Here is a 13010-nt window from a genome sequence, read left to right on the forward strand (position 1 = left end):
TATCTCCGTTATATAGTAGGTAATCTAGTAGGCCAAGATTTATTTCTTCAGTAATCTCATAGAATATGAAATAAAAATGAAAAATAAAATAAATAAAAAGTATAAAATCAGAGGCACACAGAGCTTAGCCATATTACGGAACTACAATTGATTACGTTTTGCAGAAAAATCTGTAAAGTACCTCACATTACATAAATTCTCTAAAAACTTGACCGAAGCATGGAGAAGATAAAGGCTTATACTGTGGGCTTATTTCGGTTATTTCTTTATTTTTCCTCAACATGTTTTGTTAAGTTTTGTAGACAGTAATTCATGTGAATACATTATGCTGAATTGAATCACCTAAACATTACTTGATTTCTAGGGTTCTGTATATGTATACTATGGGTCAAAGGACAAAGGGTTTTTACCTCTACCAAATATCACCATAAAATGCAAAGTAAGTAATCCTTAAAAATGAAACCATTACAACACTGAATTGGAATAATTCCGTGGATGATAATATTGTATATCTACAGTCCCATCTAGTTATTAGTAACTAAACTATATTTTATGTACATTGCAGTTTTCATACTGTAACTTTGGATGGACCCTACACTCTGCTGATGTGAATAGAGACAAGAGGCCAGACCTAGTAGTCGGTTCACCTTATGCACCTGGTGGCGGAAAGCAGAGAGGTTTGGTGGCTGCATTTTATGCAAGTCGTACAAGACTCACAAAAGGTGATTGACATCATTTTTAATTCAATGCACACTTATAATACATTTTTATATATGACATCAAGGCCTGACATGCTTGGCAATAGTTTATATTGGGGTGCAGAGCTGAGCTTACTTTATAGAGTGGTAATGTGACTTGTGTGTGTTTTTCCCAAGGCAATTTATATGTGGAAGAAGCTGACTGGAGTATTTCTGGGGAACATGACTATGCCTGGTTTGGTTATTCCATTCATAGCCATAAGCAGAAGAGTAAAACATTGCTAGTGATTGGAAGTCCCACCTGGAGTTCATGCAAGAGGTATTTCTTTAATGTCTGTTCTGAACAACCCACATGTAGCATTATTGGCCATACCAGTTTATATTCCTATAGAAATTGAAGCGAATATATAATTACAACATTCTAGAAATGTATCAGTACATGCGAAAATGAGTATGGAACTCTACATGGAGTGTGGTAAGTATACAGCACAATACACTCTTAGGCTTTATTCAGACGAACGGGAAAAACGTCCGTGCAACGCGCGTGATTTGCACACGCGTTGCACGGACCTATATTTGTCTATGGGGCCGTGCTGACATGTCCGTGATTTTTCCTCAGCGTGAGTCCGCTGAAAAAAAGTCACGACATGTCCGTTCTTTCGGCGTTTTTCGCGCATCACGCACCCATTGAAGTCAATGGAAGCGTGAAAACCACGCATGCCGCACGGAAGCACTTCCGTGCGAACTGCGTGATTCGCACAAGAGCTGTCAAACTCTGAATGTAAACAGAAAAGCACCACGTGCTTTTCTGTTTACAAACATCCAAACGGAGTGTCTTTGAGATGAGCGAACCCGGACAACCGAACCGAACTTCACCGGGTTCGGCCGAACTCGTTTTGACCGAACCCGGCAAAAAAAATTCGGGTACGCGACGTCAGGACATAGTCACTGTCCAGGGTGCTGAAAGAGTTAAACTGTTTCAGCACCCTGGACAGTGACTTCCGATCACAATATACATGAACGTGTTAAAAAAAAAGAAGTTCTGACTTACCGATAACTCCCGGCTTCTTCCTCCAGTCTGACCTCCCGGGATGACAATTCAGTCCAAGTGACAGCTCCAGCCAATCACAGGCCAAGCACAGGCTGCAGCGGTCACATGGACTGCCGCGTCATCCAGGGAGGTGGGGCCGGATGTCAAGAGAGGGACGTGTCACCAAGGCAACGGCCGGGAGGGAAGTTCTCGGTAAGTACGAACAGCTTTTTTTTTTTTTTTTTTAACAGGTTGCTCGATATTGTGATTGGAATTCACTGTCCAGGGTGCTGAAAGAGTTAACTGCCGATCAGTTAACTCTTTCAGCACCCTGGACAGTGACTATTTACTGATGTCGACTAGCCTCATCTCTATGATGGCAGCTGCGCGAAAATCACGCAGCCGCGCATAATACACTGATGACACACAGAGCTGTCAAGTGGTTTTTGCGCGCGCAAAACGCCACGCTCGTGTGAATCCAGCCTAAGTCCCACTCATAGGCTTTCATAAAGTCTTGTTCACACAGTGCGGATCTGCAGCAGAACTAGAATCGGACTAGAATCTGATCCAGGAGAACAGACCTATAATGCCTTCCTTTAGGCTGGGTTCACAAGACCTATTTTCAGGCGTAATGGAGGCGTTTTACGCCTCGAATTACGCCTGAAAACACGGCTCCAATACGTCGGCAAACATCTGCCCATTCATTTCAATGGGTTTGCCGATGTACTGTGCCGACGACCTGTCATTTTACGCGTCGCTGTCAAAAGACGGCTTGTAAAATAACAGCCTCGTCAAAGAAGTGCAGGACACTTCTTGGGACGTAATTGGAGCCGTTTTTCATTGAATCCAATGAAGAACAGCTCCAAATTACGTCCGTAATGGACGCCCCACAAAACGCGAGTACGAGCAATTACATCTGAAATTACGGAGCTGTTTTCTCCTGAAAACAGCTCAGAGTTTTCAGACGTAAATGCAGTTATCGTGTGCACATACCCTTATAGATTTCTTCTGTTTAAGTTCCGTTGCTGGTTTTGGCTTAAAAAATACATGCAAACTCTGCAGCAAATCTGCACTGTGTGAACAAGGCTTAAATGCGGTTAGGCAGCCGTCTAATCCTACTGATAATACAAGAGACAGAGTCCATAACTGATGGTTGATGGGATAGCAGTTTACATTTTAGGATATAATTACCTTTTTCTGCCTTAATTTAATGAGTGTTTGACAATAGGTTTTATACGGATAATTTTTTTTTCTTTACAGACGTTACTGTGACAATCCACAAAGTTTAGGGAAAACCTATGGATTCTACCCACCAAGTAAAAACACATCTTTCATTTTGCATGGGAGTGAAGTAAGTTCCTTTACTGCATTATGGCGGATTTACACGAGGCTTTGCACGGACCTATGTTAGTCTATGGGGCCGTGCAGACAGTCCGTGATTTTTGCGCAGCGTGAGTCCGCTGCGTAAAACTCACGACATGTCCTATATTTCTGCGTTTCTTGCGCATCACGCACCCATTAAAGTCAATGGGTGCGTGAAAATCACGCGCACCACACGGAAGCGCTTCCGTTGGACGCGCGTAATTCACGCAACAGCAGTAAAACTATGAATGTAAACAGAAAAGCACCACGTGCTTTTCTGTTTACAAGCATACAAACAGAGTGTCATAATGATGGCGGCTGTGCGAAAAGCACGCAGCCACGCATCATACGCAGCTGACACACGGAGCTGTTAAGTGCCTTTTGCGCGCGCAAAACGCAGCATTTTTTGCGCGCACAAAACGCACTAGCTCATGTAAATCCGGCCTCATAGTAATCTTTATTTGTTCAGCGGCAACATATTCTGCAGCACTTTACAATTCAGAGGGAAAATATACAGACAATATCAGACATTACATAGTGACAAAACGAATTAACAATTCAAACAAGAGGAGTGAGGACACTGCTCGCAAGAGCTTACAATCTATGAGAAAATAAGGGAGACACAAAATGTAAAAAGTGCTTGTTAAGTACAGTGGTTCAGCCACCTATTATACATATGGGGTAGTACACATAAAGCTGCATGAGCCGGTCAGTATCTGTGTGTAACAGACATGAAGTGCATTAGGGTGTGAGGGGTGTGGGAGATACTGCTGAATTAAGGGGTCAGGTACTGACCACTGATGTAAAAGTGGGGCCAGGGAAAGGAGTCCGATCAGGGAAAGTGATAGGCCTGTCTAAAAATATGTGTTTTCAGGGCACGCTTAAAACTGTGAATGTTCGGAACTAATCTGATTGTCTGGTGCAGCACGAGAGAAATCTTGGAGACGGGAGTAGTAGGTGCGGATTATGAAGGTTGTTGGCAGAACGCAGAGCACGGGTAGGGTGGTAGACAGAGATGAGGGAGGAGATGTAATGAGGTACAGCACTGTGGAGAGCTTTGTGGGTGAGAGCAGTGGCAGATTAAGTAGACCATAGGCCCTGGGCTGTTCCACAAACTTGGCCCCCCCCTTCTCACCGCTGCCCTGCCGTGTCTATAGTGAACTCTACTCCACATAGTAGTGAAAAAATTGCTTTTTTATTAGCCCTTGTGCGACGTTTCGGCTCTTTACATAGAGCCTTTTTCAAGCATACAGTCAGTGTAAAAACATATGCAATATATGGAGACCAGACAATTTACCTCATTAGCAAGTGATTAACATATAATCTAAAAATCGATCAAAATACAGTCATAATTTTTAAAAGAAATTATATGAGTATAAAAACACGTGTCAAAAGGCACATCGTAATCCTCACAACAATTGGGACCACCATGTACTTAGCAATATAAGTGCTGATTAGTGTACACAATAATAAATGTTTACAGGTGCAGACAATACACAGTAAATGAAAAACATTAGCCATGTGCTTACCTTGGGTCCATTTGTCCGAGCGCATTTCCGGCGCCTTAAAGAATGAGCGTCGCTTATCTATGACAAATATCTATGGAGCTGAAAAGCTATTTCGCGCATGCGCATAACATCTTTGATGCCAGCCATGGCCATCTTTGTGCTGGAGTCAAAATTTATAACTATTGTATAACTTTGAACAGTGCAGACGTAATTGAATGTTTTGAACAGCGCAAACGAAATTAAATTTGACTACCTAGTTAAAGCCATATCAGAATGTTAACAGCCTACTAGATAATCAAATTTGGAATATAAGGCTACCTAAATAACTGACAATATAAGATATAAAGCGCTATTCAGCGCATGCGTGTAAGGTTTATGAGGCCAACAGTGGCCATTTTGGTAAAGGAAACTCTAACTCGGTGTACTATGACACACTCAATAGTCCAAGTATATTTATATAGTTAAAATACTTTATATATAAAGGTAATGATCATCTAATTAGTTAATGTTAGTTTTGCCTTTTTGAGAAAAATAAAAAAGATTAATATTTCTTTAGAGGAAAATGCAGAAAAAACGCAGAAAAAACGCTGTTCAAACACACTGTGTGTATACTGTCAAAAAGCAATAGCCCATTGATCTGAAAATTAGACACAAAGATTCAAAGAATTTGTTTATCCAACACATCCTTGTAGCAAATAATTGTAAAATATATATTTTTGAAGACAAGCGCATCTGATATAGTTTACAAGGTAAAGAATACAAATGGACATAATTTTGCACCCCAAAACTATAAATCCAAGGCAAAACACGGTAAGTACTTGATATATTCTTTATCAATGATCTGAAAAAGATAAAAAAAAATAGTTTACGCAATTTTTACACTAATTCATATACACAGAAGGTATATGACCATCGCATCCCCCCAGTGGGCAAGCAAGTCTCTAAACTACACCATATGTAACAAAGTCAACATTGAGACCAATGGGCTTTAATGTTTGTAATCTCTCTAGCCACTGAAGTTCTTTATATTTAAGTAATTTAATACGGTTCCCTCCCCTACGTGGAAAAGGTACATGATCTATCAAATAAACTTGTATATCTCTTTCCGTATGTCCAGCTTCCGTATAGTGCTTAGATACAGGGAGATCCAAAGTTTTTTCCGGATGGTATACTGGTCTTGATTTAACCGTATTTTAAATTCAAGGGAAGTTTCTCCAACATACAGGAGGTGATAAGGACACTCCAACATGTATACAACATGGTCAGATATACAATTTAAATAAAACCTTATGTCATATGCTCGTTTGGTCTGGGGATGAATAAATTTTGATCCTTCATGTATCAGAGGACAGTTAATACAGTTGAGGCAAGGGTAACAACCTGTATTACTTTTGGAAAAGTAGGTTTGTCTATTAATTCTACCAGGACCTATGTCAGAATGTACTAGTCTATCCTGTAAATTGGGTGATCTACGGTATGAAAATAACGGATTATTCTTAATCTCAGGAATGTGTGGTAAACTGTGTCTCAACATGGGCCAATATTTTAATATAATTTTATTAATACTATGACTGTTCTCAGCAAAGGTACTAACAAAGGGTATACGGGCGGGCAATAACCCTCGTGTTTTAGACTTTAAAAGTGTAAGCTCCACCTTCAACCTTTGATGTTTGAGAGACATTGTTGGGTAGCCCCTACGAAGAAATTTGGTTTCAATATTCTGGAGTGCCATCAAGTTTACTCTCTACAACTAGTAATTCGTTTGACACAAATAAATTGACTAGTAGGGAGACTTTTTATCATAGAACGTGGATGGTTACTATTAAACGTTAACAAATTATTCCTATCTGTCGTTTTAACAAAACGTTCAGTGGTCAGATTCCCCTCATGAATGTTGATTAATACATCGAGGAGTTGAATAGATGTGTCTGAGCTAACCAGAGTGAATTTGACCGTGGGGTCAATAGTATTGAGAAAATCATGAAAAAGTTGCAGTTCACTAACGTTACCCGTCCAAATGAGGAAGACGTCGTCAATGTATCACCACCACCTCAGAACATGGCTGAAGTGGTGGGACACATAGACGAACGTCTTCTCAAGATATCTCATATATGTATTTGCGTACGTGGGGGCCACATTGGACCCCATCGCCGTACCCTGGATTTGAATATAAAAATCATCGCGAAACAAAAAGTAATTATCAGTCAAGATAATATGTAATAGATCAAGAAAGAATTGTTGAGCCACTGTAGTATATCTAGTGTCCCGTAAATATGTACCCATAGCCTGTATCCATTTTTCATGTATAATTGACGTGTACAAACTCACAACATCAAATGATGTGAGTATAACCTGTTGTTCCTTGGGTATATGCACTGATTTAAGTTTATTCAAGAAATCTGATGTGTCCTGAATATAAGAAAAAGCTTCTGTCGAAAAAACCCTCAATATCCTGTCTAAAAAAATAGCTATATGGCTGGAGATAGAGTCTGTACCCGATACTATAGGTCGCCCAGGTGGATTAGTCAAAGACTTGTGTATTTTAGGTAATGTGTACAGTACTGGTGTCCTAGGGTTTTCTCTAATTAAATATTCAGATGTTTTTTTGTCAATAATACCATCTTGTAAAGCCTTGTCTATGATGTTTTGTATGCGTCTCATAATTTGAAATTTAGGATCACAGGTTAATTTTTTATAGACAGTAGTATCACTCAACTGTCTAATAATCTCATTTTCATATTGGGTCGTGTCCATGACGACCACAGCACCACCCTTGTCAGCGGGTTTAATGGTGATGTGGTCATCATGGACAAGATCCTGCAATGCAGCAACATCATCCCTAGTCATATTAGGCTGTTTGAAAGGAATGTTTATACTGATCTTTTTAAGCTGCTCAACATCCCTCTTAACAACAGAAATGAAGGCATCAAGTGCTGGAACATCATTATTTGGCATAAAATTACTTTTGTAGTACAATTTTATATCATTCAGACATATTTCCGAATTTCTTACCCTGGTAGCAGGTATTTGTTCAGCAAACCAACATTTCAATTATATAGATTGAAAAAAAATTGCTCCGATCACTGTCCAACTGGATCCAGTCCGTATGGGACGATGGACAAAATGAAAGTCCTTTATTAAGGACTGATGTTTCCTCAGGACTCAGATTTCTAGATGAGATATTGATCACCAAGTCCTCTTCCTCTGTATAGCTCCTCGTGTCATCGGTGGTTGTGGTCTCATGGTTCTGGCTCCTCTTTGATCGCTGGTGTCTCCTCCCACCCCTCCTGGTGGGTTTGGAACCAATGTAGGGGTTCCTAAAAAAGGTGAAGATGATCTATCCATGACGTGTTATTTTGATTCCTGAGGTCTCCTTCGTATCTTTGTGTCATATAATTGACCCGAATTTTTACCACGTTGATCATCATTCCAATTAGGAGATCAATGTGCGGTCAGCATCTTCCATTGATTTTGTAACCGTGGTAATCTCTTGTTTGAGATACTCTATATTCAACAAAATTACATCAAGAGAAAATTAGTTTGATAGCTGTTGTAGCCAATTACAATAAAGATCACTTTGTGAAAATAGATTAGGTTTGAGGGTAGACCTCAATCCCCTGGGGATCATCTTAGACTTATGATATGCCCCTAATGTAGTAAGATGCAATCGCGTAAAAATTTGGGTCAATTATATGACACAAAGAAACGAAGGAGACCTCAGGAATCAAAACAACACGTCATGGATAGACCATCTTCACCTTTTTTTAGGAACCCCTACATTGGTTCCAAACCCACCAGGAGAGGTGGGAGGAGACACCAGCGATCAAAGAGGAGCCAGAACCATGAGACCACAACCACCGACGACACGAGGAGCTATACAGAGGAAGAGGACTTAGTGATCAATATCTCATCTAGAAATCTGAGTCCTGAGGAAACATCGGTCCTTAATAAAGGACTTTCATTTTGTCCATCGTCCCATACGGACTGGATCCAGTTGGACAGTGATCTGAGCAATTTTTTTCGATCTATAAAATTGAAATGTTGGTTCGCTGAACAAATTCCTGCTACCAGGGTAAGAAATTCGGAAATATGTCTAGATGATATAAAATTGTACTACAAAAGTAATTTTATGCCAAATAATTATGTTCCAGCACTTGATGCCTTCATTTCTGTTGTTAAGAGGGATGTTGAGCAGCTTAAAAAGATCAGTATAAACATTCCTTTCAAACAGCCTAATATGACTAGGGATGATGTTGCTGCATTGCAGGCTCTTGTCCATGATGACCACATCACCATTAAACACGCTGGCAAGGGTGGTGCTGTGGTCGTCATGGACACGACCCAATATGAAAATGAGAATTTTAGACAGTTGAGTGATACTACTGTCTATAAAAATTTAACCTGTGATCCTAAAGTTCAAATTATGAGACGCATACAAAACATCATAGACAAGGCTTTACAAGATGGTATTATTAACAAGAAAACATCTGAATATTTAATTATAGAAAACCCTAGGACACCAGTACTGTACACGTTACCTAAAATACACAAGTCTTTGACTAATCCACCTGGGCGACCTATAGTCTCTGGTACAGACTCTATCTCCAGCCATATAGCTATTTTTTTTAGACAGGATATTGAGGGTTTTTTCGACAGAAGCTTTTTCTTATATTCAGGATACATCAGATTTCTTGAATAAACTTAAATCAGTGCATATACCCAAGGAACAACAGGTTATACTCGCATCATTTGATGTTGTGAGTTTGTACACGTCAATTACACATGACAAATTGATACAGGCTATGGGTACATATTTACGGGACACTAGATATACTACAGTGGCTCAACAATTCTTTCTTGATCTATTACATATTATCTTGACTGATAATTACTTTTTGTTTTGCGATGATTTTTATGTTCAAATCCAGGGTACGGCGATGGGGTCCAATATGGCCCCCACGTACGCGAATACATATATGAGATATCTTGAGGAGACATTCGTCTATGTGTCCCACCACTTCAGCCATGTTCTGAGGTGGTGGCGATACAATGACGACGTCTTCCCCATTTGGACGGGTAACGTTAGTGAACTGCAACTTTTTCATGATTTTCTCAATACTATTGACCCCACGGTCAAATTCACCCTGGTTAGTTCAGACACATCCATTCAATTCCTCGATGTATTAATCAACATTCATGAGGGGAATCTGACCACTGAACTTTTTGTTAAAACGACAGATAGGAATAATTTGTTAACGTTTAATAGTAACCATCCACGTTCTATGATAAAAAGTCTCCCTACTAGTCAATTTATTCGTGTCAAACGAATTACTAGTGTAGAGAGTAAACTTGATGGCACTCCAGAATATTGAGAACAAATTTCTTCGTAGGGGCTACCCAACAATGTCTCTCAAACATCAAAGGTTGAAGGTGGAGCTTACACAGAGGGATACACTTTTAAAGTCTAAAACACGAGGGTTATTGCCCGCCCGTATACCCTTTGTTAGTACCTTTGCTGAGAACAGTGATAGTATTAATAAAATTATATTAAAATATTGGCCCATGTTGAGACACAGTTTACCACACATTCCTAGATTAAGAATAATCCGTTATTTTCATACCGTAGATCACCCAATTTACAGGATAGACTAGTACATTCTGACATAGGTCCTGGTAGAATTAATAGACAAACCTACTTTACCAAAAGTAATACAGGTTGTTACCCTTGCCTCAACTGTATTAACTGTCCTCTGATACATGAAGGATCAAAATTTATTCATCCCCAGACCAAACGAGCATATGACATAAGGTTTTATTTAAATTGTATATCTGACCATGTTGTATACATTTTGGAGTGTCCTTGTCACCTCCTGTATGTTGGAGAAACTTCCCTTGAATTTTAAATACGGTTAAATCAACACCGGTATATTTTCCGGAAATAACGTTTGGATCTCCCTGTATCTAAGCACTATACGGAAGCTGGACATACGGAAAGAGATATACAAGTTTATTTGATAGATCATGTACCTTTTCCACGTAGGGGAGGGAACCGTATTAAATTACTTAAATATAAAGAACTTCAGTGGCTAGAGAGATTACAAACATTAAAGCCCATTGGTCTCAATGTTGACTTTGTTACATATGGTGTAGTTTAGAGACTTGCTTGCCCACTGGGGGGATGCGATGGTCATATACCTTCTGTGTATATGAATTAGTGTAAAAACTGCGTAAACTAAATTTTTCAGATCATTGATAAAGAATATATCAAGTACTTACCGTGTTTTGCCTTGGATCTATAGTTCTGGGATGCAAAATTATGTCCATTAGTATTCTTTACCTTGTAAACTATATCAGATGCGCTTGTCTTCAAAAATATATATTTTACAATTATTTGCTACAAGGATGTGTTGGATAAACAAATTCTTTGAATCTTTGTGTCTAATTTTCAGATCAATGGGCTATTGCTTTTTGACAGTATACACACAGTGCGTTTGAACAGCGTTTTTTCTGCATTTTCCTCTAAAGAAATATTAATCTTTTTTATTTTTCTCAAAAAGGCAAAACTAACATTAACTAATTAGATGATCATTACCTTTATATATATATATATATATATATATATATATATATATATATATATATATATATAAAGTATTTTAACTATATAAATATACTTGGACTATTGAGTGTGTCATAGTACACTTTGTCCGAGTTTCCTTTACCAAAATGGCCACTGTTGGCCTCATAAACCTTACACGCATGCGCTGAATAGCGCTTAATATCTTATATTGTCAGTTATTTAGGTAGCCTTATATTCCAAATTTGATTATCTAGTAGGCTGTTAACATTCTGATATGGCTTTAACTAGGTAGTCAAATTTAATTTAGTTTGCGCTGTTCAAAACATTCAATTACGTCTGCACTGTTCAAAGTTATACAATCGTTATAAATCGTCACTCCTGTACAAAGATGGCCGCGGCTGGCAGCAAAAAGATGTTATGCGCATGCGCGAAATAGCGTTTCAGCTCCATAAATATTTGTCATAGATAAGCGCCGCTCATTTTTAAGGTGCCGGAAATGCGCTCGGACACATGGACCCAAGGTAAGCACATGGCTAATGTTTTTCATTTACTGTGTATTGTCTGCACCTGTAAATATTTATTATTGTGTACACTAATCAGCACTTATATTGCTAAGTACATGGTGGTCCCAATTGTTGTGAGGATTACTATGTGCCTTTTGACACGTGTTTTTATATATTTTCTTTGAAAAACTATGACTGTTTTTTAGTCGATTTTTAGATTTTATGTTAATCACTTGCTAATGAGATCAATTGTCTGGTCTCCATATATTGCACATGTTTTTACACTGACTGTATGCTTGAAAAAGGCTCCATGTAAAGAGCCGAAACGTCGCACAAGGGCTAATAAAAAAGCTATTTTTTCACTACTAATTGGAGTGCTGTCTCTTATAGACTATAGAAGAATAGGAGCTGTGATCGGGCTCCTGAGACGTGCTTCCACCCATATTTTGGCTGGTGCTGCTGGATGGTGGACTTTCTATAGTGAACACCACCTTTCTGTGCGAGCATTAACAAATGGGTGTTCCGATTCCCCTTGTCAAAGGGCTGTGTCCATACAGTCTCCAAACATCGCTGACTGTATCACACTGTGTAAGGACACATCCTCTAGACAATGGGAATGATAACACGCATTTGTCTATTAGTCCTGGGTACACAAAGACTTTATGTGGATAACAAGGATTTCCTACAACAGACATGTCAGGAGAGGGGACAGATCCTCTATAAATCCAAAAGTCGTTCTTTAGTCTTCTCGATCTGATGCAGACCATTATGGGGACATCTACTGATGAGACATCTTTGCCCCTCACTTCTGCAGCCATTTCCAGCCTCTATAGAAACACACAAATTCAGACACCAAGGCCTATACATTAAATGGGTTGTCCAGGCACGGACCGTTTTTTTATACTGATGACCTATCCACGTGCCTGGGCAACCCCTTTTACTCAGACTAATAAATTTGGACCCCAGACTAGATCCTAGAATACATACATACCCCAGACCAGACCCTCCCTAAGCAAATACAGACCCCAGAATAAGCACCCTAAATAAATACAGACCCCTAAATAAAGACCCCTAAACTAATACAAACCCCAGACCAGGCCCCCTAAATACAGACCCCATAAACTAATAAAGACCCCAGACCCCTTAAACTGATAGACGCCAGACAAGACCCCCTAAATACAGACACCTTAAACTAACACAGACCCCCTAAATACAGACCCCAGAAACTAAGACCACAGACCCCCTAAAAATCCATCCCCTTATACTTACCGAGCAGCTCACCTTAGTCTCCTCTATGGAGTCTTGCTGCTGTTCTAGGACCTGCGGTCA

At 39.4% G+C, this 13010-nt stretch overlaps 1 protein-coding gene across 3 annotated transcripts in view; it reads left to right on the forward strand.

Moving 5' to 3' along the window:
* GPLD1 (glycosylphosphatidylinositol specific phospholipase D1) overlaps positions 1-13010 on the forward strand; it is an 83635-nt gene that overhangs the window by 54818 nt on the left and 15807 nt on the right. For all 3 annotated transcript variants that reach the window (XM_075826566.1, XM_075826567.1, XM_075826568.1), the window contains 4 exons: positions 365-439; positions 566-722; positions 876-1017; positions 2989-3079. In XM_075826566.1, the coding sequence (XP_075682681.1) occupies positions 365-439; positions 566-722; positions 876-1017; positions 2989-3079 (465 nt within the window). The remainder of the gene's footprint in view (positions 1-364; positions 440-565; positions 723-875; positions 1018-2988; positions 3080-13010) is intronic.

The sequence above is a fragment of the Rhinoderma darwinii genome, chromosome 5 (genome assembly GCF_050947455.1).
Source record: "Rhinoderma darwinii isolate aRhiDar2 chromosome 5, aRhiDar2.hap1, whole genome shotgun sequence".
Classification (NCBI taxonomy): domain Eukaryota; kingdom Metazoa; phylum Chordata; class Amphibia; order Anura; family Rhinodermatidae; genus Rhinoderma; species Rhinoderma darwinii.